General features: G+C 60.6%; 1 protein-coding gene across 1 annotated transcript; it reads right to left on the reverse strand.

Annotated features, from left to right (window-relative positions):
- Positions 1 to 1,373: 1,373 nt before the first annotated feature.
- On the reverse strand, positions 1,374 to 18,703 carry MALL (mal, T cell differentiation protein like). Its single transcript, XM_037807735.1, has 4 exons — positions 18,564 to 18,703; positions 5,722 to 5,889; positions 4,583 to 4,705; positions 1,374 to 2,737 (listed from the first exon to the last, which is right to left on the reverse strand). Exons 1-4 carry the CDS (start codon positions 18,666 to 18,668, stop codon positions 2,675 to 2,677), a joined length of 459 nt encoding a protein of 152 aa, XP_037663663.1. The 5' UTR covers positions 18,669 to 18,703; the 3' UTR covers positions 1,374 to 2,674.
- Positions 18,704 to 21,782: the final 3,079 nt, after the last annotated feature.

A 21,782-nucleotide genomic window follows, 5' to 3' on the forward strand; every position in this document is an offset into this window, starting at 1 on the left:
GCCCGGGTCCCTGCGCCCCACAGTGGGGAGAGCCTCTGTGGACTGGGAGCCAGGGCAGGCCGGGGTGTGGGTGCCGGGGGTGGGTGCGGAGAGCAGCGGGCGCTTCCTGGCCACCGTGGCCGGAAAACGAGAAGGAAAGGAAGGTGGAGGTGGGGCCGTGACTCAGGGCCGGCCTGGGCCCCGAGGCAGAGCGCGCGGAGGTGGACCCTGCCCAGAGCGCGTCCGGCCGCGGTAGCTAAGCCACTGGGCGGGGGTCCAGGTCGCCATGGAAACGCCCCCCTCCCCTGGAGCTGGCGAAGGGTCAGGTGCTGCGAGGTGACCCAGGCGTGGACAGAGCGGAGAGACGGGGGCTGGCCGAGGACGGGGTCGGGGGCTGGTGACCTCCAGCAACCCCCGGAGGGAGAACCCTGCAGCTGACCCTGGGCTGGGGGTGCTGCTGATTGGGGGGTGCGCGGTGCCACCTGTCACACCCCACATTCAGCATCTGCTTTTTCTTGAGACGTGCGACACATGGGGGGAGCGTTTTCCAGCTCTGCCGAGGCTGGGCCGGTGGTGAGCGCGTCGTTTGCCCTTCAAGTTTTAACCTTTATTTTCTGTTCCGACCTTTCCAGGGGCCATGGCCAGGTCATCGCTCAGGCAGAGCCTGGCTGTGCCGGGGGAGCCGTGGCCGCGCTGTGCCTGCTGAGGGCTGGGGGCTGCAGGGGCTCGGCCTCCCGGCGTGCGGGCCCCGTGCAGGCAGGAGGGCCTCGGGGGTGGGGTACCTTCACGTGAACCCCCCAAGAGCAGACCCTGAGACGGGGGCAGGCAGAGAAGCACGGGGTCTGCGGGGCCTCTCAGGTGTCCTCCTGCCGGGGCCCCTGTGAAGCTGGGAGACGGGGTCCTGGACGGCCCTCGATGGAGGCCACAGGTGGGAGAAGGTGGCATGTGGGGCGGCAGCACAGGTGGGCACAGGGGCTGGGCGGGGGCAGGTGAGCTGGGTGGGGGTGGGAGGGGGTGGGCCGGGCGGCCAGGAGAGGGCTGCTGTTCCTCGGCACCGGGTGAGGCCTTGGGGGGCAGCGGGGACAGGACGGCTGTGCGTGGGGGTCCGGCCCGTGAGTGGGGTCCGTGCTGGTGGCCGGGCTGGCTGCTCACCTCCTGCGGAAGCCTCTCCCCCCATGGCCGACACCCACAACCCACCAGGCCAGTGCGGGTTTGGGCCCTGAAACGTCACCCAAACTGCCCTCATGAAGGGGCAGTGGCACCCAGAGCCCTGGGGACGACCCGGCCCCGAAGTCCCCCAAGGGGCCTTTTCAGCGGAGCAGGGTCGGCCCTGCAGAGTAATGGGCCAGTTCCAAAGGCTAACGACGAAAGCCACCCAGCCGATAGTTCTTTACTGTACAAACAACTTTTATTTGGATGTGGCTACTGGGTGACTCTGGGACAGTAGCCCCCAGACAGCTGCCAGGCGATAAGCGATGGGGGGACGGGAGAGCGAGCAGTGCAGGGCAGCGGAGCCGGTTTCCTCTCGGGGACCCCCCGGGCCCCCGGCCGCCCAGGGCAGAGCAAACCCGAGTCAGTTCCGGAAGGCGCCGAGGCCGTGAGGCTGCCCCCTTTCACACAACCATGTACCTCATCTCTAAGTGACAGGGCAGAACGATGGCAGGAGGTGACCCTCCCCACAGGGGACCCCAAAGGGCATCGCTCTGGGAAACGTTTGCTTTAAATGAAGCCCCTGGGTTTCCCGTTTCGGTGTGAGTGAGGCCAGCTTTTGGAGACGGTCCCCAGGCGCGTTCGGTCCCAGCTGGGGCCCCCACTTCCCAGAGGCCTCAGCGGGCAAAGCAAAGTCCCGCAGCGGAAGGCAAGGAGGGTGGGGGGCCACGGGGAGCCCCCTCCCAGGATGCGGTGCTTCCACTTGAGCCGTCCCAACGCTTTCCTCCAGGAGAGACCTCGGGCATGTCATCCGTCGCCTCCACGGAGGGCCAGGTGGCTCCCCCTCCTTGGGGCGGGGGTCTCGGGGTGCCTGGACGCCGCGCGGTTGCCCGGGAAGCCTGAGTGTGGAGAGGGGCTGCCCTGCCGCCCCGTCCCCCGTCCCAGCCCGGCCTCACCGACGGTTCTGCACGGTCACTCACGCACCCCCACAGCTATCCTCAGGGCTGACTCTGGGCAACCCTGGACCCCAAGAATGGGAAGGAAAGGTTGGGGGCGGGGGCAGGGGGCGCGTCCTGGGGGGCCGAGGCCGAGCCACGGAGTGGACTGAGGCGCGAGGCTCCACCAGGTCGCAGGTGCGGACGGCGTGTTTCCGTCCCAGAAAACGAGGCCACGGTGAGGTGACGTCCCCGACGGGGTGTTGTGGTGTGATGGAGTGACGCACGGGGCGGGGTGACGCGGCGGGACGGGGTGCAGCCTGGGACAGGGGTTCTCTGCAGCGTTGGCTTCGGGTACTGGTTTTCGGGGTCACGCTCCCTGTCAGGTCACCCCAGGAGTGAGGACTCTCCCAGGCCAAAGGGAACCCCAGTGCCCGGACTTCAGGCAGGGAGGAGACGGCCAGACGGAGAGGACGAGGGGCATCTCAGTCTGCAGGACGCTCTGTGGGCCCCGCGGGCGCCTCCAGTCCAGCTGGCCAATGTCCAGAAGCACCTGTGGGGCCTGTCGCCCGGGTTTTAGGGCTCCCCCGGCCGGCCTCGTCCCCCGTGCCTCAGTGGTAGTAGATGCTGAAGGCGTGGAGGATGTAGAGCAGGGTGGTGATGAAGGCGAAGAACTGGAAGGAGAGGGCGTCGGTGGGTGCTGGGAAGGGCTGAGCCCCCCACTCCTGCCTCCTGGGGGCAGCAACCCCCCGCCGGGCAGCCCCATCAGCCTGGACTCTGGAGCTCTCCGTGCCAGGCAGCCCTGGTGCCATGTGCTCCCCTGCCCCGGCCGTCACCCCCGGCTCGTCCTCTGTCTCCCTGACTGACCATGCTGAGCCCGCGTGTCTGCTCCCCTGGAATGCTCCGGAAGCACCCCCAGCTCTCGGGGGCTCAGACTGACTTCCAGATGTTTTCCCACCAACCCATAGGCGCATCCTGCCAGGGAACCACGTCAGAACCCACGGCCCCTGTGGAGCCCCCCACCCCATCCAAAGCACCCCCAGGGCCCGGGAATGCGTTCCCCGAAGTCCTACCGAGCCTGCTCTCCCCCAGCCGGACAGCCGCTCCGGTCAAGCTCCGGCTCCCTGGGGCCCGGGGCCTGTCACTGCCTGTCCCCTCCGGCCCCTCTAACTGCCCCCCAAGGAAAAGGTGATCCTGCAGCCCCTTCCCTCGGGGCAGAGGCCAGAGGGCGTCACATGCCTGAGGCCCCATCAGCCTCACCTCACCCTTCTCCCCTTGTGCTCTGCTTTAGTTTGTTCATTCATTCATTCATTCATTCAGCCAGCCTCACTTCATCCCTCTCTCCCCTCGCTTTCTTCTCTCCTTCCTTCAACACACATCTTTTAAGCACCGACTGTATTTCAAGGACCACCGTGGCTGAGTCCGTGAACAAACGCCCAAATCCCCAGCGAATGGGATGGCGGCTGGAGAAACACTTCCCGCCCCGTGGAGCACAGCCTCGTGAGGGAGGTGGTCGGCCAGCGGTCACCCACAGCACGGAGGGGCCACGCGATGCGCGTCACCGGGAAGCGGCACATGCACCGTCCCGGGGCAGCCTGGGGGGCCCTGCTCCAGCCACTCGGGAGTCTCCACTAAGACGAGGGCGCACCTGGCGGGAGAAGGGGGCCGGTGTCCGAGCCCCTCGACTGCCCACGGGGGGCAGGGAGCCTCCGGAAGAGGGAAGCCCACGATCTCACTGTGCGCCCCTCTTCTTCCAGGCACCAGGACGCCTAGAGCGGGCCACTGCCCCTGCCCAGGCATGGCCCCACGCCGGCCCCATCCCCACCGGTGGCCCCTGCAGGACACTTGGCCCCGGGCGCGGACCTTCCGGCCACACGTGGCTGGTCGGGGCGGGGGGACATGGACCCGGCCTGGGCGTCAGTTTTTGAGGTAGGACAAGAAAGGGAGGCCGTGGCCACGAGCCGGGGGCAGGGGGCAGCAGGGGCTGGGGGCTGGGGTCCCACCCCCCCATGTGGACCCCTCAGGTTCCGTCAGCCATGTGGGTCCCGGGGCCCAAGCTGTCCTGGATTCTGGTCAATGAAATGAAAGGATACGGACAGCTCAGCTGTGCCAAGGAGCCTGGGTGTCACTCTGCAGGCAGCGGGTGCCATTGACGGACTTGCAGCTGGACAGAGGGACGGACATGTCCCAGCCCGTGTTTTGGGAAAAGAGTTATCCTGAAGACAGTGCAGTGGACGTCGGAGGGCACAAGGTCGGAGTGGAGAGAACAGAAGAGGACAGGCCTGGACACGGCCCCGGGCACTGGAAAAGCTCGGCCACCTGCTCACACTCAGGGGGACGCACTCGCAGGCAATGCACACCTACACACTCACTCCCACACTCATGCACACGTACTCACACCCACAAGCTCCTGCACTCACACACACAGGCTCACACCCCCGTCCTCGCGGCTGCCCGCTCCCCAGGGAGCTGCCCCTCTGCCACGCTGTGCTCTCGGAGCGGGCGGCCGTCACGCTCACCGAGGCTGTGGTGTTGATGAAGTAGTTGTGCAGCTCCAGGGCCTCGGAGACGATGGTGGCGTGGGCCTGGAGCACGGCTGCGCTCAGGTACAGGATGCCGGTCGTGCCGTGGTACAGGCTGTCCTGAAACGCAGAGCGGAGGCACGGCCGCCACGTGGGCACCACGCAGGGACGTCCGGGAAGACCCGTCACCCCCAAACTCCCTCTGTTCTTTGCAGTATTGCTACCGGAACAATCCAGGTGGAAACACAGGGGCTCGACAAACAGCACAAGGCTGCCCGGTTTACAGAAAATTCCGGGACAGGAGGAGAAAGGCGCTGACACCGGGAGGAAGCAGACAGACAAATCCAACGCTGGGCTTCCGAGCTCGGGGGCCGCTTCCTCGGGTCGCGGTGGGGACAGGCAGGGGTGGCTCCTGGACCCGCCAGCCCTCGGCCAGCCAGGCAGGTGCAGGGCGAGGCCGCCGCGGGGACCGGACGGGTCAGCGGCAAAACGGGCGCCGGGCAGCGTGAGCACGGGCCGGTCTGGGGGGCCCCGGGGAGTGCCCAAGAACGCCGGCTCTCTCTCGGGAGGCGTACGGAGGTGGGCGGTCTGGGGTCGGCTTTGACATGCTCTGGGAAGGGGTCTGGCCGCAGCGAGTGTGGCTAAGGCCGGGGCCGGGCGTGGTCACGTGCGGGCTCTCGCCACAGTGCTCGCTGCTTCTGGGTGCGTTTAAACTGCTCAGTAAACTCACAAGTGGCTGTCAGTGCGACGTGGCAACATGGGAAAAATTAATGACAACTACGAAATGAAAGCATCTGCAGCCTAAATTGTTTGTTCAGCGTGCTTTACACACACATTTTGTGTTAAATCCACACATGGAGGAGTGAAGCAGTGAGGACGATAAGGCCTTGAGTCTGGGGTGGTGTTTTCCTACTAGTATTTGCTTCGGGTTGGTCCAGTGATTTCACTATAAGTAAAATTTAGGGGGAGACACCAGAATGTGCTTACATGGAACGCGGTGAAGAGGTTGCTCTGTCGGAGGAGGGCTTCAATTTTGGTTCAGTAATAAACACATTAAAAAACAAAGTCCTGGGGCCCCCGGTCCCTGCCCCCACCGCGCCTCAGCACCCAGCCTGAGGCTGCCCATGGGCTCTTACCAGGACCCTCCAGGACTCGTACTTCTTGTAGAATCCCAGCGAGTAGGACAAGAGGAACATCAGGGAGATGAGGAAGGAGGTGAGCGAGACATACAGCACCCAGCCCTGCAGCAAGGGCTGCGTCACCTGCGTGGCGGCCACCAGGATCCAGACCCAGCACCCGAAGACCTGCGAGAGAAACGGAAAAGGGGCCTCGTGTGCTGTTCTCTTGGCGGGGGCCTCCTCTCTGCTCTGCTTGGGTTGCAGCTCTACGGTGGATGTGGGTGGGGAGCATGAGGGCGAGAGGGAGAGGGTCAGCCTCTCCAGCCCCCACGTACAGCTCCTGTGGTCACAAAATGCCAGGGGTTCCCAAGGGGCTGCAAATTGAGGACCCCTTGGCCAAATTGGGCCGAGGAAGTGCTCCTTGGCTCAAAGCATGTTGGCAGGTACAGTTTCTAAAACATTTCTGAATAAGGAGCTAATGCTTAAGACAGTACATTTCACATGAGAAACCCGTGTTTCAGACGTCTTGAACAGTGGGCGTGTGCGAGTCTCCCTCCCTTGTTCCTATTAAACCTGAGCTTTTGAGCGACACGTGGGCTGGTGACCCCAGAAACCATCTCCACCCCCTCTCTGCCTCTGCCCCCTGGAGATCCCTTGGCAGGTGCTGGCCCGAGAGGGAGCACCTCCTTACATTTTCCCCCTAGGCCCCCAAACCCCACCCGAGTCCTGCCCCAGCCCCTGAAGCCCCTCAAATGCAACAGGCACGATCTTATCTCATCGGCGCCCCAACTCGCTCCAGAGCTCCCCCCACTCCTGAGCACCTGCCGAGCAGGGACGCACCTTGGGGGAGGGTTACAGGTGGGGAAGGGGTGGGTGCCCAGGGGCCTCCACAGACGGTAACGTCCACACCAAGTGGGCCCACGGGGAATGTCCATCTTTTAAAAAGCAGTAAAATAACAGAAAAAGCAGCAGCAGCTGCCAGACTGTGGGACGCCTGGAAATTTGGGGTGATGGGGGGACTCCTTTCTTGCACTTGCTCTCAAGGTCTGACAAGGACAAACTGCTGCCCAGTGTCCTGCCCAGCTCGGGAGACAGCCTGACCTCTGCCTGGCCTCGACCGCCATCGTCTGTCCAGAATCCCCCTGGGGCTTAGGGTGGAAGTGTGACAAAGCCGAGATCAACTTGGGGGAACTGACGTCTTCACCAGGTCAAGTTCAATCCATGAACATGGTATGTCTCTCCGATTATTAAGGTCTTCTTTGACTTATCAATGATTTGTAGTTTTTAGCACACAGATCACACACATTTTGTTATATTTATACCTAAGTATTTCATTTGGGGAGAGTTATTATAAATGGTATTTCTTATTTCAAATTTTATTTGCTAGTTTTTCACTGCTAAGAAATAAATTCCTTGGCATTTTCTATGTATCTCACTAGATTTTAATTTTAATGTTTACTAATGAGATTGTGCTTATTTTCTTATATTTATTGGCCATTTATATTTCCTCTTCTTGGAAATTTTTTTTTTTGGGTACAAATATCTTCTAGGTTTTCTTTCCCTTACTGCTTCGTGGGAATTCTTCCCTCTTAATCTCACCGGCTGTTGTAAACACTGCGTCTGCCTCCCACCAGCATGCGGTGCAGGCATTTTGTGGTCTCTTGGATGAACTGAGTTCTGAATTGTTCCGTTGTTGACTATGTTGATCTTTTCATTTATCAACTGTGCTTTTGTCGTCCCCTGTAAGAACCCCTTCCCTACCTCGAGTCGTGAAGACGATCCTGCATCACCGACTTTCCTTCCTTCCTGCAGCACAGTCGTTAGCGGTTTCCCTAGTGCAGGGAAGCTGGGAGCAGTCAGTTTGATTTGTTGCAAAATGTCTCTAGTTTTCCTGACAGTTATTTTCTCTCGGCACTTCTGAGACACTTTTCCATTGTGTTCTGCCTTTTCCCTCGTCATTCCGTCATATTCCGGTGGCCATTCCTGCTGCTTCCTGTGACTCGTCCCTTCGTGGGGCTCCACCCCTGCCACTGGCTGCTGTGAAGATCTCCTCTGTCCCCGAGTCTGCGGTTGGAGCTCTGGTGACAGCTGTGCTGAGCGTGGATGTCTTTCTATTCACCCGCCTGGTGTCCACCTTGGACTCGGCGTCTGACAACCCATCACTGCAGCCCTGTTAGCCTGACTCCGCAGTTTGGGCTCCTGCTGCCCCCCTCGTGTCTGCCTGTCTCCCCCAGGCTCAGTGACATCTGTCCATGAGCTCATGGGTGTCGGGACCAGACGACTCATTCTCTCCCACCCGGCTGCAAGGTGCACGCACTCAGGGGCGGCTTTTCATGGCTATTACCCTGGGCTTCCTGGGACCAGTGCAGAGAAACAGACCATCACCCCGTCCCCATGCAGCTCCCATGGGTGCTGTCTCTCCCGCTGAGCGTGCAGAGAGCTGGGAGCCCGCGCGGAGAGGACATGGAGAGGAGGCGAGACGTCACCGGAGGCTCCCGGGGGCGACTGTGTGGCCAGAGCTCTGGACAAGGACGACGAGTGCCAAACCATCTTCCCCTAAGTGTAAAGTTTCCCTTTTGTTTTGCCACTGCCTAAGATGCCACCAAATTAAGACTTAGTTGAGGTCACCAGGTCCCTGTGGTTAAAACTCAAATGCTTCTGAGAGTTGAGGAAATGCTGATCATTCCTGTGAGTTAATTCAACTCATTCGCAACCCTCCCAACACTGTACCTGGCACCAAGGGTGGAGGGTTTGTGAGTGTGTGTGACTGTGTGTGTTGGGGAGGGGCTCTCTGATGCTACTGATTTCCAACACCGTGACTGTGAGCGGGATCACTTGTGGGTGAGAAGCTTTAGTCTGGGGCAGCCGGGGCTGTTAGGACAGGGAGCCCTGACAGGTGCCCGATTTGCTTAGCAGACTAAGCAGGTGCTTGAAGAAAAGTGATAGAGATCAGCGTTGGTGAATTTAAACAGAACTTTCCAATCAGAAAAAAACCTGACCTGCATTTCAGCATGTGTGGGGATTTTGTGTTGTCTCAAATAATAAAATGATAACTGGAATCCCAGGGAGCGCGTGGTTAGCTTTCAGAGTTCTGAGGCCTCAAAGCTCCTTGTTCAAAGTTCAGGATCCCTGGGGCCCAGGATGCTGGGGGGTGGCCGTTTCTGGGGTGAGAAGACAGCGAGAGGCAGCTTCCCCTCCAGGGGCCCAGGGCTCACTCCTAAGTTCTCCCTGTTCTCTCTTCCTCCGCTGCTCAGCTCGCCCCCTTCCCCCCGCCCCGCCCCCAGGGCTGGCAAACGCCCCCAGAAGCCACCCCTGAGAACCCCAGCTCTGGGAGCAAACTCCCCAGGCCTTAGACACTGTCTCCAGTGAACATGGAGGCCCGGCTGTAGGGCTCCTGTGAGTGGATGGGGCGGCTTTCCCCTGAGGAGGGGCAGGCTGAGGCCGCTGGGTGCCATGGGAAGTGCAGGAAGTCTGCCCGTGTGGTCACCTCGAGGGCTGGCTGGTGGCACTCGGGATCGAGTGACAGCTCCACACGCTCAGGTCCGGCCATCATTGCTGAATTCCAGGGGCCAGAGCAGGGCAGCTGGGGGGTGGCTCTGGGAGCCCCGATTGAATAAATGTCTGATAACATCTCCCCTGCCTTACTCATCCTGGGTGCTTTACAGTTTATAAAATCCATTTGTGCTGATCGCCCATTTCATCTGGGTGACGATTCCAATGTCCTCTGGGCCCCCAGATGGAGAGGAGAGACCTGGGAGGAGCACGGGCTCACAGTGCTCACCGCCAGCTCACCTGCGCCCAGCCTTGGGCCCCTGAGCCTCCCGAGCCTCTGTCGGTGCTTGCAAGGGGGGTTCCCTGCTTCCTCCTGGCAGCAGAGGCTGCTCGGGCCGGCACCCCACGTGCACACTAAGTGTATCTCTGCACTTGTTCTCCGCCACTCAAGGCAGGGGACGGAGGCCACGCAGGCAGCGCCCGCCGGAGCTGGGCATGGTTTCAGGCACCTGGAGGTCTCCCCCTGAGGGCAGGGGCACCTTGATGCGCTAGGGGCTCAGCAGGGCACTGCGGGCTGGGTTCCAGATGCCGGGGTCTCGTGGCAGCCCCAGCCCCACAGGGCCCATCTGCAGCTCTCTGCCCCCTGCTCCAGGCCTGCTTTGGGGACCCCTGTCCCCGCCTTGCACCCTAGGAGAAGCCAAGGGCCTCTGAGGGCTCGGGAAGTGACTCGAATTGCACGGGGAGCTTCTGAAACGGCTTTAGTGTTGTGTAATCGATGGTGAGCCCAGGCTTGCTATTACTTTTCATTTCCACTTCCCTCCACAGTGGAAGGGCCAGGGCCAAGCACCAGCTCCAGGTGGACTGAAACCCGGCAGAGCAGGTTGTCTTGCTTCTGCCTCAACAGCCAAGGGTGGAGCCTCGCAGGTAGGAGAACCTTGTGTGATTCCCTTCACTTCTTTTTTTTTTTAACTCATATTTTGCTTTCCAAATTTTTCTGGCAACCTAATTTTACTCTGCCTTTCTTATCGCCCAAGAGCAGGAGATATTTTTAGATGGTTGGAACTGACTCTCAAAGTGGAGAAATATTTTAGCACAGTTAGACATTTAGAGGAAGGCGTCTCCAGTGGACGCTGCAGGGTCTTTCCCTTACGAGCAAGCCCAGGCGACGCGGCGGCGCATCCTCCAAAGGCTGCAACAGGACGCGCGGGGTCGCTGGGGACGGGAGGGCACGCCGCGGGTCGGTCACTGCTCCTCCGCCAGCTCCTTCACGTGTAGAAAGCGGGTTAAAGAACTAGAGCGGAGGAACTGGAGAAACGGCCGGCGGGGGGCTGGGAGGGATGGCCGGCTCCCGAGCGGGGATGCCCCGACACCCCGACACTGAGGAAGCCCTGGAGGCTCTTGGGGTCGCATCAGAAGAACCAGGAGGCCCCTGCGGCCAGAGCCAGGCAGCTGGGACTTCCAAGGAGGACAACGGATGGACTGGAATGTATCAACGACGTTGGAAATGAGACTTGATTAAAAGCCCGTTGGTGACTTGTGGGCGACGCTTATTATCGTGAAAACTGCCCAGAAGGGCAGAGGAGCTTCTGAAGCGACGGCAGCAGCCCTCCGGGTCCTGGCGACGGCTGCGGCCCTCCGGGGAGCTGAGAGCTGCCTGGGGCTTCCCGGCCCCGGGCTCCCCACTGAACAGGGGCCGTCCCCGGATGATTCTGGGGCGCAGCCAGGACGGGCCCCGAGAGCACCTCTGCTTCACGCTCTCCCACCCCGACCCGCACAGCCGGGGCCTCGTTCTCCTGGGTCTGAGTCCCGGCTCTGCCCCCGGGGCGGGTCGCTCAACTCGTCTGTGCCTCAGTGTCCCCACCCAGCAAGGAAAGGAGGGGGGTCGCGACTCCGGCATTTGGTGAGTGTGGGGGACGGGCTGTGCGTGTCAAACCTGCCATTTGCAATGTGCCGGACGGTGGAGACGCACTGAAGATTCCTGGGTGGGAAGAGGGATAAAGAGAAGCCTTTTCAGGGACGGAGCCACCAGTTCCAGGAGAAAGACCAGAGGGGACCGTGCCCAGGCCTGTCCTCCCGGGGGAGTGGGGGTCCAATTCCGGGCACCGGGGGCCCAGTCGGCCGGGCAGCGGGACACCGTTTCGGGGCACAGCCGAGAGCTGTGCTCAGCCGGGAAAATCCACCTGTGTCCACACTAAAAATGTTTCTATAAACCTGGGACTCACAGACCTCCTACGTCTACTGTGGCCCCAGATCAAATAACCAGACCATCAACCGCTCTGTTATTTTGGCGATACTGACGATGTTTACTCTTTGATTTTGCTTTTAGGACTCTGTCCTACAAATACTGCGCCTGATCGATATAATGAATGTACAGGGCTGTCCACTGCGGCCTGTTTGCACTCAATGTCCACCCACAGGGCCACTTAACTCGATCACGCCTGCAAACGGACAGACGTCATTTCCTCTGCGCCTTCAAAAGGAACGAGGAAATGCTTCCTAGACCAAAATGGAACAACCCCCAAGACTGCTAAAGGCACAGCCCAGCAGGCCCAGCGCGCCCCGGGTTACACAGGAGGAGAAGAAAACCACGCGTGTGTCGGTCGACGTCCAGACCCTCCCGAAACGCGGCCCCGGGACCAGCCATGCCGCCCGCGCGGAGGGCACCCCTGCTTCCCCAACCCCCACGCACAACTTTTAGGTTTAAAGAGGAAGGAGCTGCTGGGCAATGGCGACCCCCTAAACCCTGCAAGTGGGAAGAGACTGGTCTTTTGGAGGACGTGATCCCCGAGCATGAGGCCGGTGGACCCTGCCGCAGGCCCCTCACCCCCAGAGTGAACTGGGGTCCGCTCAGGGCTTCCTCTGACATCAGAGGCTTCTGCACTTGGCGATCCACTGCCTGTGCTAAGGCTGGGGTCTCAGGGCCACTGCGCACCCTTTAAAAGGGGTAACAAGACGAGACCCCCACTGGGGCCGTGCTCTGGACCCCCCAAGCAGCTCCTGTGCAAAACGCACTGAGTCACATCCCCCCAAACAGGTGAGCCCGGTGCCCGGCGGCCACGGCCTGGGAAGGCACCCCAGGAGCTGCGTGTCACCCCCAAAGGTCTCCAAGGCAGGTTTGCCTGTAACGTCCCATGTGGAAACTGCAGGGCGGGCATGAGAGATGCTGTTGTTTTTCAACCCCAAGTTTAAACTCCATTGTAAAACTAGCACCAACCACGACAGCAATACGGGTGCTAGGTCCTTTTAGGGTGCAGAACCCTGGCGAGCAACACCTCGTGCTCCCCTCTGTACCTGCTGCACGTCTCCACGTGGCCTCCTGTCCTTTCATGGCCGGGGTTACAGCCCCAATGTTGGGGACCATCGTCAGGCCTTGTGGGGGGCCCGCCAGGGGCCAGCTGATCCCCCTTTCCCTTCCAAGCTGTTGTCTGAACAAACTCCCCAAGTGTCTCAGAGGCGGGAGGGAGGGCAGCCAGGGGCTCAAGGCACCCCCTCGTGCAGAGGCTGGGGACATGTCGGTGAGGTGCAGGGGGGCCCCCGAGGGCCTGGGGAAAGGGTTCCTCGTGCCTAAGGGGGAGACGCAGGGAGGTGGCCCTGCTCTGTCCCAGGCGGTGTCAGAGCGACGATGTGGGGTGGGGGGCACCGTGCGGCCACAGAGCCACCGTGGAAGCTGCCCGCACACTGGGCATCCCCGATATGACAGAGGCCGTCGCCCTTTGGTTCAGCCATGAGCTCCCTGGGGCTGTCCCTGTCCCACCCCACGTCTGGGGCTGCAAACGGGGAAACTGCAGGTGGGGACCTGAGGGGCCTGAGACCTGCACGGTGGGCACCAAAGAGCCCCAGATACTCAGCGTGGCAGGTGGGCAGTGCCCACCGCAAAGGGCCACGCCGTTTCCGGAAATCTCTGCACACTCACACGTATATGTGGACTTGGCTGCCAGGAAAAACACTTCTTCCTGTGGATCAGAGCCCAAGCGGGGAGCTGGCCCTGACTGCCGTCCCTCCGCAGCCGAGGGCCTCTGCCTTAGCCGGTGCCCCCCAACCCCTCCTCCCTCCCTCGCCCGCCACTTGGGGGGCCAAGGACACGAGGCCACCTTGGGAAGCGGGTGCCTCTGACAGGCCCTCCTGACTGGGGGCCTCCCTGGGGCAGCTTCTTGGCAGCGTCCATCCCCTCTGTCCAGGGATGGAGCCGGCCCTGAGGGGCAGAGCCCCGTCCCCGGAGGCCTCTGGGGTGGCAGGCTGGGCGGGCATCCCAGACCCCGGGGGACGGTGTCATCCCATCAAGGACGTGCCCAGACACTGCATGGCCGCGTCCGGGTCCTCTGAGGCTTCAAGGTGGGCAGGAGACGCTGGCCCGGCCGCCCCTGGGGCCCCTGGCTGACCCGGCCACTCCGGAACAGCGTGCTGGCCAGTCCCCGCCACGGCGGCTCCTCGCAGAGCACGCGCCCCCAGGGGCCCCCGTGCCCCCGACAGGCTGGCAACACGCCGAGAGGGCAGCGCCGGCCCCTCCGAGGGCCGGGAGGGGCAGGAAGGGCGCGGCGGGGCCGGTGAGTCAGCGGGGCACGTGGCCCCCGCTTTCCTGCGCTCCCCCGGGCCGGCCCTGAGCTTTACGGCCCAAATGGCACCGCTTTTACGATGTCACATGAAACTGGACGAGGAAAATATCTGCGTCCATCCAAAGTCTAAAGGGCTTTTCCTTCTTGCCGCCTTTGGAAGAGCACTTTAAAAGCTAAACATTTTTTACTTTCTTTTTGTGATGTGCTTAAGAGAAGCTGGGACATTCCAGAAAGACGTCTAGAGGCAAACGTGGCCCTGTTCCCCGGCCCCGCGGACAGGCCTGGCCCCTGCCCTGCCCCCCTCTGTCACCGTTGCTGATAATGTGTCCCTCCACACGCCCCGGGAGTCCCCGCGAGCCCCGGCCTGACTCGGGGGGCCCTCCCCGCCCCTTGGCTCCGGCGTCGCCCGCAGCTCTGGCCCCTGTCCCTCCGCCTTCCCCAGGAGGCCCCGACACCTGTCACTGGGCACCAAGAACCATGACCTGTCCCAGCTGCTCCTGCACCTCAGCCCACCTTGCACCAGACCCTGGGGGTGCAGACCAGGCCCCTCCTGCGGTGGCCACCCCAGTTAGCAAGTTCACAGCCCCTTGGGGACCCTAAGGTCACACTCGTGCCTCCGCCCGACCCAGAGCCCTGGACTGTGCCTGGAGCTCTCGTCCCCAGGCTGGTGTGGGGCTGGCACGGGGCTGGCTCCTCAGGAGGGGTGGGCAGGGGCTCTGGGCTGCCTCCCCTGCCCACACCCGGGGCACCCCAATAGCCTTCTGGAGCCTGGAACCCCCCACTCCATCCAGAAGGTCTCCAGCTCGGGGGCACCTTCCCTCCAGCAGCCGATGAGGGGCTTTCCCCACCTGGACACCCCACTGCCCCAGCACCCAGTAAGCGTTCCACAAAAGACGTACTGAGGGAGGAAACGTTCAAACCGAGACAGCCCCACCCCCGTCCCCTGCAGCAGTCCCGGGGCAGAGAGGGGTCCACCCACGGTGCAGGGACCGGGGCTGGGGAGGGTCTCTTTGGAGTAGGTGGGAAGAGGCTGGGGCCCCCGAGCCTCCCCTGGTCTCTTGCAGGTGCAGCTCAGGTCTCGGGGCGCTCACTGAGGACCGTGGGTGAGGTGGCCTTGCCTGGGGGCCAGGCCTGGGGGTGACAGCTGAGCTCTCTTCAGGCGACCCCGGGGCTGACGGCTGCAGACAGGTAAGGGATGGATGGCGCGAGGGAGGGACAGCTGAGAGGCGGTCACTGGCCCGGGCCCTGTCACCACTTGGTCTTTGGCCTGACAGGCACCCTGTCCCAGTTTCCCACTGCCACCCAGCCCTGCCCTGCCCCAGGGGAAAGGTCTCCAGCTGTAAGGCCCTGGGCAGGTGCCAGCTGCAGTGGTGAGAAGGAAGTGCCCGGAGAGCACCTCTTATCTCTGAGCCTCCTTATCTGGGTCCCCCGCAGTCCAATGGGTCCGAATGAGCCAGGCCCTCCCTGAGCCCCTCTTAGGAGCACCCAGGCATTTCCCGCAGGGCTCTGGGGTGGCAGGCTTTCTAGAAGTGAGTTTGCTTGTCTTGTCTTGGCTGAACTGAGAGAGGCCGCTGATCCGTGGAAGGCTGTGGGTTGGCTGGACGGCCGGGGACAGGACTGAAGTGGGGACACGGGAGGAAGGGGCCATGCGGAGGCAGCTGCCCAGTCGCCCCCAGTGCCTCAGCTCCCCGCTGACCCAGGACAGGGGACGGACCCTGCAAAACACACTGCCCAGGGCCAGCAGTGGCCAGGTCCTTGTGGGGTTCTGGAGATGGATGGGGCTGGAGGGAGACCCGAAGGGGTTTCCCAGCTCCCCTCAGGTCACTCCAGAGGGGTGGTGGTGGGCTCCAGCCCCAGCTCCTCCTACACCCCAGAACCAGCTCCCTGGATCCCCTCCTCTGGAGCTGACCACTGGCCTCACAGCAGCCAGGCAGAGCTTCCTCCAGGCTTCGAGAGCCTCCACGCCTGCCCCCGTCCCCCCAACTCTCGGGGCGTGGCTCGTGGCAGCTCCCCTCTGCTCTCAGCTTCCAACCCCTACATCGAAGCCCCTCTGTGTGAAGTACCTACGGCGGCCGCAGTTTCCTCTCCCAGACAGGCCTCTCGTTTGTCTTCCCCCCCATTCACTGCCTCCCTCCTCGGACCTTACACCCCGGAGGGTGGGACTCGTCTGTCTCATCATCTGTGTCCCCCGGGCTTGGCGTGGACCAGGTGTTTAGCGAATGCCCGATAGATGGACCACGGCTTCAAGAGGGGAGCATCGTCCCTTTCCAGGTGCCTTCCTGTTTGTTGTCAGCCCTGGGCTGATGTGCACCCACTACTCTCTCCACCCAAGCCCCTCGAGGCTTCCAGGCCCCTCCTGTCGGCCCTGCTGGCTCCTGCAGCCGCTGGGCACTCGTGGCACCACCGCCCCGTGCCCCGGCCTCCTGCTTGCCACATGTCCACGGTGCCAGCTGCGTCACTCCTGCCTCACCCCCTTCATCACCCCCTTGTGTGCGGCTCCCCCAAAGCAGAGCTGACCCCGGGGGTCTGGGAGACTCCTCTGTAGGGTCTGCAGGTTCCAAACAGGCAAAAATTAAGATGAAACTGGGGCTTCAGATAAGACATAAGGATGAACTTTCTGAGCTGGAAGATCCTGGAAGGTGCTTCTAAGCGCTTCGGAGCAGTTCCTTCCCTGCCCATGCCCAGGCGGCTTAAGAAGTTCAGAGTAAAACATCGAGCACCAAACAGTGTGTGAATTGTTACACCTTTTAACTAGCGACTCTCTAGAAATATTCTTGGCTGTTTCTTTTTATTCAGTCAAAAGCTAATCAACAAGTTAACCAGTGAACAGGTTAAAGTTAAAGGACTTTCTTGGATTCTATCTGTAAGACACCCCTCAGTCATGGTCATTTGTAAGAAAGGTGCCTGGGGAACTTGCACCCACAGGTGCAGGTGGGTCTGCGAGCACGGGACCTGGTCACGAGTCACACCTGTCCCTAGAGCTAAGGCCACGAGTCACACCTGTCCCCAGAGCTCAGGTCACAGGTCACAACTGTCCCCGGAGCTCAGGTCACGAATCACACCTGTCCCTGGAGCCCAGGCTGCGGCACCCAGGCTCACTGGCTGAATGAATGAAAGAGGGAACAAAGAAGGAACAAATGAATGTCTGCTCCCATCTTAAAATCTCTCAATTCAAAAGTTTCTCACACTTGGAGATTATGTTTTGAAATTAACACTACTTTCAAATGACAAATCTGAATTCAACAAGAACTGAAATAAAATCTGAATCGCACTGTTAAAGCCTTGTGTTGTGGTGGGAATGAGATGTGCCACAGCTGCTCTGGGGGCCCAACGGCAGGATGCCAGGCCCCCGCTGGCCACCCGGGCCTTCATCCCGGAGATGGAGGCTCCATCCACGCAGGCGCCCGGACGCCCGATCCGCAACAGCCGTGAGCCAGGAACAGCCCCGGTGCCCCTCAGCCGCGAGGGGACGACACGGTGCCTCCGCGCCAGGGAGCAGAGCTCAGCCAACAAAGGAGCAACCACTGCAGGCGCCAGGGCCTGGGAGGATGTCAGGGCACTGGGCCAGGGGCCGCCACCCGTGCTGCCACGTCACCCCTCGGGGCGACAAGGCCACAGAGAGGGGCGCGTCAGTGGGGCTGGGGGCGGCAGGGGTCAGCAAGGGCGGCCCGAGGGGTCCTCCGTGGCGAGCTGCTGGTTGAGGAACCCACTGCTCGATAAGTCGGCGCAGACGAGCGCACACACTGGCCGAGTCGGACACCGTGGCCGTGTCTTGACGTCGTGCTATAATTATGTAAGATGTGACCCCTGGGGACACTGGTGAGGGCACACGTGGCCTCACTGCACCATCCTCGCAACTCCCCCATCATTCTATGATTCCCTCAAAACAAAACGCTCAAAAATGTGGGTCTGGCGCCACGCCCGTGCTGAGTCCCTGGGCAGCCCTGGCAGAAACCTGCCGCTCGGGTGGGGTTTCAGCTGCGGCCAGGCCAGGCAGCCCGCCCCGCCGGCTTCCCTTTCTCGTGGACATCAGCGGGCGCCCTTTAGCCGGGGAGCCCAAAGGGCGCTTGAGGGGCCGCCTCCCAGGCGGGAAAGGATCACGGGGAGCCAGGTGTTCCGGAAGGTGTTCCCGAGACACCGCAAAGCCCTGCCTTCGCCCTGATGGCGCCGGCTCCGTCTCCCCGTCAGGAAAAGGGGCACTCGAGCGCCTGCTGCGGACGGGGACACGCCCCAGGGCGGCCGCGACAGGCCCTGGCCTGCCCTGGGAGCCTCCCGCTCTTTTATGGCAGACACTGTCATTCGCCACCTTGCCTGGCGGGTGCCATGAGCCAAAGTTCAATGTCAGCCAACCTGACAACTAAGACAACCTGGGAGACCTCCCCTCGGGGGCCAGACCCCCTTTTCTGAGCGTCAGGAAAGAAATCCTGTCCGACCAGCCCTCCGACACCTTCCGGAGAACCCGGAGACCCCCGCCCCCAGGGGCATTTGCTTTGGAGAAAGGAAACGCTCAGCACCCAGCCGGACAGGGCTGGTTCTGGGGAACAGCACCCCCCGCTCCCCGGCTCCCAGCCCAGGGGGGTGGGGACCACCGGGCGCTGCAGGCGGCCCAACCAGCCCGGCCCCCTCCCCGGGCCCCTGCCCGGGCCCCTGTCTCAGCCGCGGTGCCCCCAGCCCCCCAGCTGCCTGGCTGGGTCCCTCCCTGGGTCTCGCCCCGGGACCCCTCCTGTTCTCCTGCCCCGGCCCCGGCCCTGTCCCTGTCCCTCCCCAGGTGGTGGCCCGCCCGCCTCCCTCCCCTCCGCCCACCGCGGGGCTCACCAGCTCAGGCACGATGAAGGCGAAGGGGATGGTCGTGAGCAGCGCGACCCCGGAGGGCACGTCGGGCCCCGCGAAGGTGGTGGCGGGCGGGTCCCGGGAGGCCATGCTGTCGCCCTGCCCGCCCTCACTGCGCCGCGCCCGCCCGGCCCTCAAATAGCCTCCCGGGGACACACCCGCCGACGTCGCCGCGGAGGGCAGGACCGCCCGGCAGGTCCCGCGTCGGCGGCGGCGAAACTGGGGCGCCCCGGGCCGGACCCCCTGCCCTTCCCCCGACGAGCCTCGGGGTCCTCCCAGAGGGCGCGCGAGGGGTCCCCCGCGCCGGACGCACCCGGCGGCTCCTCCCCGGCCAGGGCGGCGCCCACCCGCACCCCCGGGCCCAGCCCCGGGCGGGGACCCCGCGGCCCCTCCCTCCCCGGCGCCCACCCCGCAGCCTGGCGGCCAGGAGCCGGCTCGGCCCGGCGGTTCCTTCCTGGCTCCCCGCGCCCTCTGGCACCGCGCCCTCTCCCGCCCTCGCTTCCCGCCCCGCCCGGCAGAGGCGCCCCACATGCGGCCCAGGGCTCGCGGCCCCTCTGCCCGCCCCCGCCCCCCAGCCCGGCCTCAGCGGCCACCTGGGAACCTGCTCCCCGGTGTGGACAGGGCGCGGGGGGATCACACTCGGGGTGGCCGACGAGAGGCCTGGGGAGCAAGCAGCTTCGTTCAGGAGCAAGAGCAGGGAATCCAGGGCCCGCTCCAGGTGGGGAGCAGCCCGTCCCCTGGAAGGAGGCGCTGCCCCAACCCCACCAGCCATCGGCCCCACCTTTTTACACGATCCCCCCAACAAAGCAGGCATTTCCCAGGAATTCCAGCCCTTACCACCTCTTGTAAAGGCTGACAGAAGCACTGGGCCACTCTCCAGGGCGGTGGGACACCTCGGACCTGACCACGGGAAACCCGCAGCGGGCGCAGATCTTAAGGTAGAGTAAGAAGGAAAACCGTCATCCTCCGGCCAGTTTCTTGTCTGTGAAACAGAGGAAATAACAGAAGCCAGGGCCTCGGGGGCTTTGGGACCCACACCCCTTCACCCAGCGAGGCAGTCAGTGAAGTAAGAAGTGAAGATGTGATGGGAACAAGGCTATCAGAAACTGGGATGCTTTAAACGTTTACATTTGGCCAAATGTGACAAAGCGCAGCACAGGGACTCGGCTGCCTACAAGGATACAGAGTGCACTGGAGGTGCAGAGGTCCCGGGGGTTGGGGGACGGCGGTCAGAGCTGCGAGCATCTTCGCCTTCTGGCCAGTCGAGGCATCTCAGGGGCTGCGGATGTGGACGCCCTTGGAGCAAGGTCAAAGGCTGGAACCAGCCGTGGGGAGGGCCAGGCCCGGCAGGAGGTTCTCCTGGACCCCACTGCCTGGAGCTGGGCTTAGAGGCTTGTCCTGACACCCCAGTAGACGGCGCCTGGCACTGCTGACTGGGGGTGCCCGTTTTTCATTTGTGAGCTGGGGAGGACTAAGCAAGGTCTAGGGAAGCATCTGGGGTGGCCGGGGGTATGGCACACGCTCACTAAGTACTTGTTTATCTAATTCGAATCCTGAAATCACTTCTCTTCTGGCTGTCTTTCCTTTCCACAGCAAGACCACACCTTCTCTGGTTAGTATTTTCATCCCAATTTAAAAAAATTGATTTTGTTGACGTCTAACACACAGAAAAATTACACAAAATCGACAGACCATGAATCCCCTGTCAAGATCAAGAAATACAACGCCAGTCACCTCCCAGTCATTTCTCCCTCCCACTGCAGACGTAAGCACTCCCCTGACTTCTAACCCACAGTTGGCTTTGCCTGTCATTGGACGGGGTCAGTGTGAGTTCTGTCACATCTGACTTCTATCTCTTGACACTGTGTTTGTGAGTCTCATCAAGGTTGTTATGTGATGCTATAGTTACGGACAGCTCTGTAGTATTCCATTGCATGAATGTACTACACTGTATTTGTCCATTTTACATTTAGGGTAATTATGAATGTTACAATAATGCTATGAGCATTGTAGAACATATCTCTGTACATGCATGTATGCATTTTTATTGGGAATGGAGGTGTGGTCACATAGTATGTGTTCTTAGCAGATAACGTCAAACTGTTTTCCAAAGTTGATTGAGCAATTTTTATTCCCACCAACAATTTATGCAAGTTACACTTGCTTATAAATATGTTTGCATGCATATTATAATATAGTTGATGCTTGTGTGGTATAGTTTTCCATCATTTTACTCCTAACTTATCCATATCACTATATTTATAATGTTTATGTGTATGTGGTGGTAGTGGTGGGGAATGTGACATAGTTTGGTCTTTTTGAAAAATCCATTTGAAAATTGCTGCCTTTTACTGGGGTGTTTAGACCATTTACATTTAATATAATTACTGGTATCTTGGATTTACATTTCCCATTTTATTTTTTGTTTTCTATTTGTTTGCTCTGTATTTCATTCCTCTGTTTTTACTTTCCTTCATTCTTTTGGATTTTTTCAATATTTTTAGTGTTCCATTTCATTTATTGAGTTTTTGGCTATATCTCATATTATTTGTTTAGAAGTTGCTCTGGGAAGAAAAATATACATAGTGAATTTTCACAATCTACTCAGAATTAATATTTACTACCTCAAGTGGAATGTAGAAACCTCACCATCACTAGTCCCTTTACCTTCTTGCCTTTAAGTCATAGCTGTCATGTGTTATATTCACATTAATTCAAAACCCCATCAGACACTTACCATTTTTGCTTTCAACCTCATACAAATCTCAAAGAACTTGAGAGGAAAATATAATCTATTATATTTATCCAAATAGTTACTATTTCTGCTGCTGTTCCTTCATTCCTAAAGTTCCAAGCCCCCTCTGGTATCATTTTCCTTCTGTCTGAAGAACGTCCTTTAGCGTTTCTTTTGGAGCGGGTCTGTTGGTAATGCCTTCTCTCAGTTTTCTTTCATCTGAGAATGTCTTTATTTCACCTTCATTCCTGAAGATATTTTTGGTGGATTTAGAATTCTGGGTTGATAGTTTTTCTTTCTCTTTGTAGAATATAGAGTTCTGGGTTGATTTTTTTTTCTTTTCTTTCGGCACTTTAAAGATGCTGCTCCACTACCTCCTGGCCTCTATAGTTTCTGATAAGAAATCCATAGTCATTCAAATTGCTGTTCTCTATATGCAATGCATTTTTTTCCTGGTGGCTTTCAAGATT

This window comes from Choloepus didactylus, chromosome 17, assembly GCF_015220235.1.
Source record: "Choloepus didactylus isolate mChoDid1 chromosome 17, mChoDid1.pri, whole genome shotgun sequence".
NCBI lineage: Eukaryota > Metazoa > Chordata > Mammalia > Pilosa > Megalonychidae > Choloepus > Choloepus didactylus.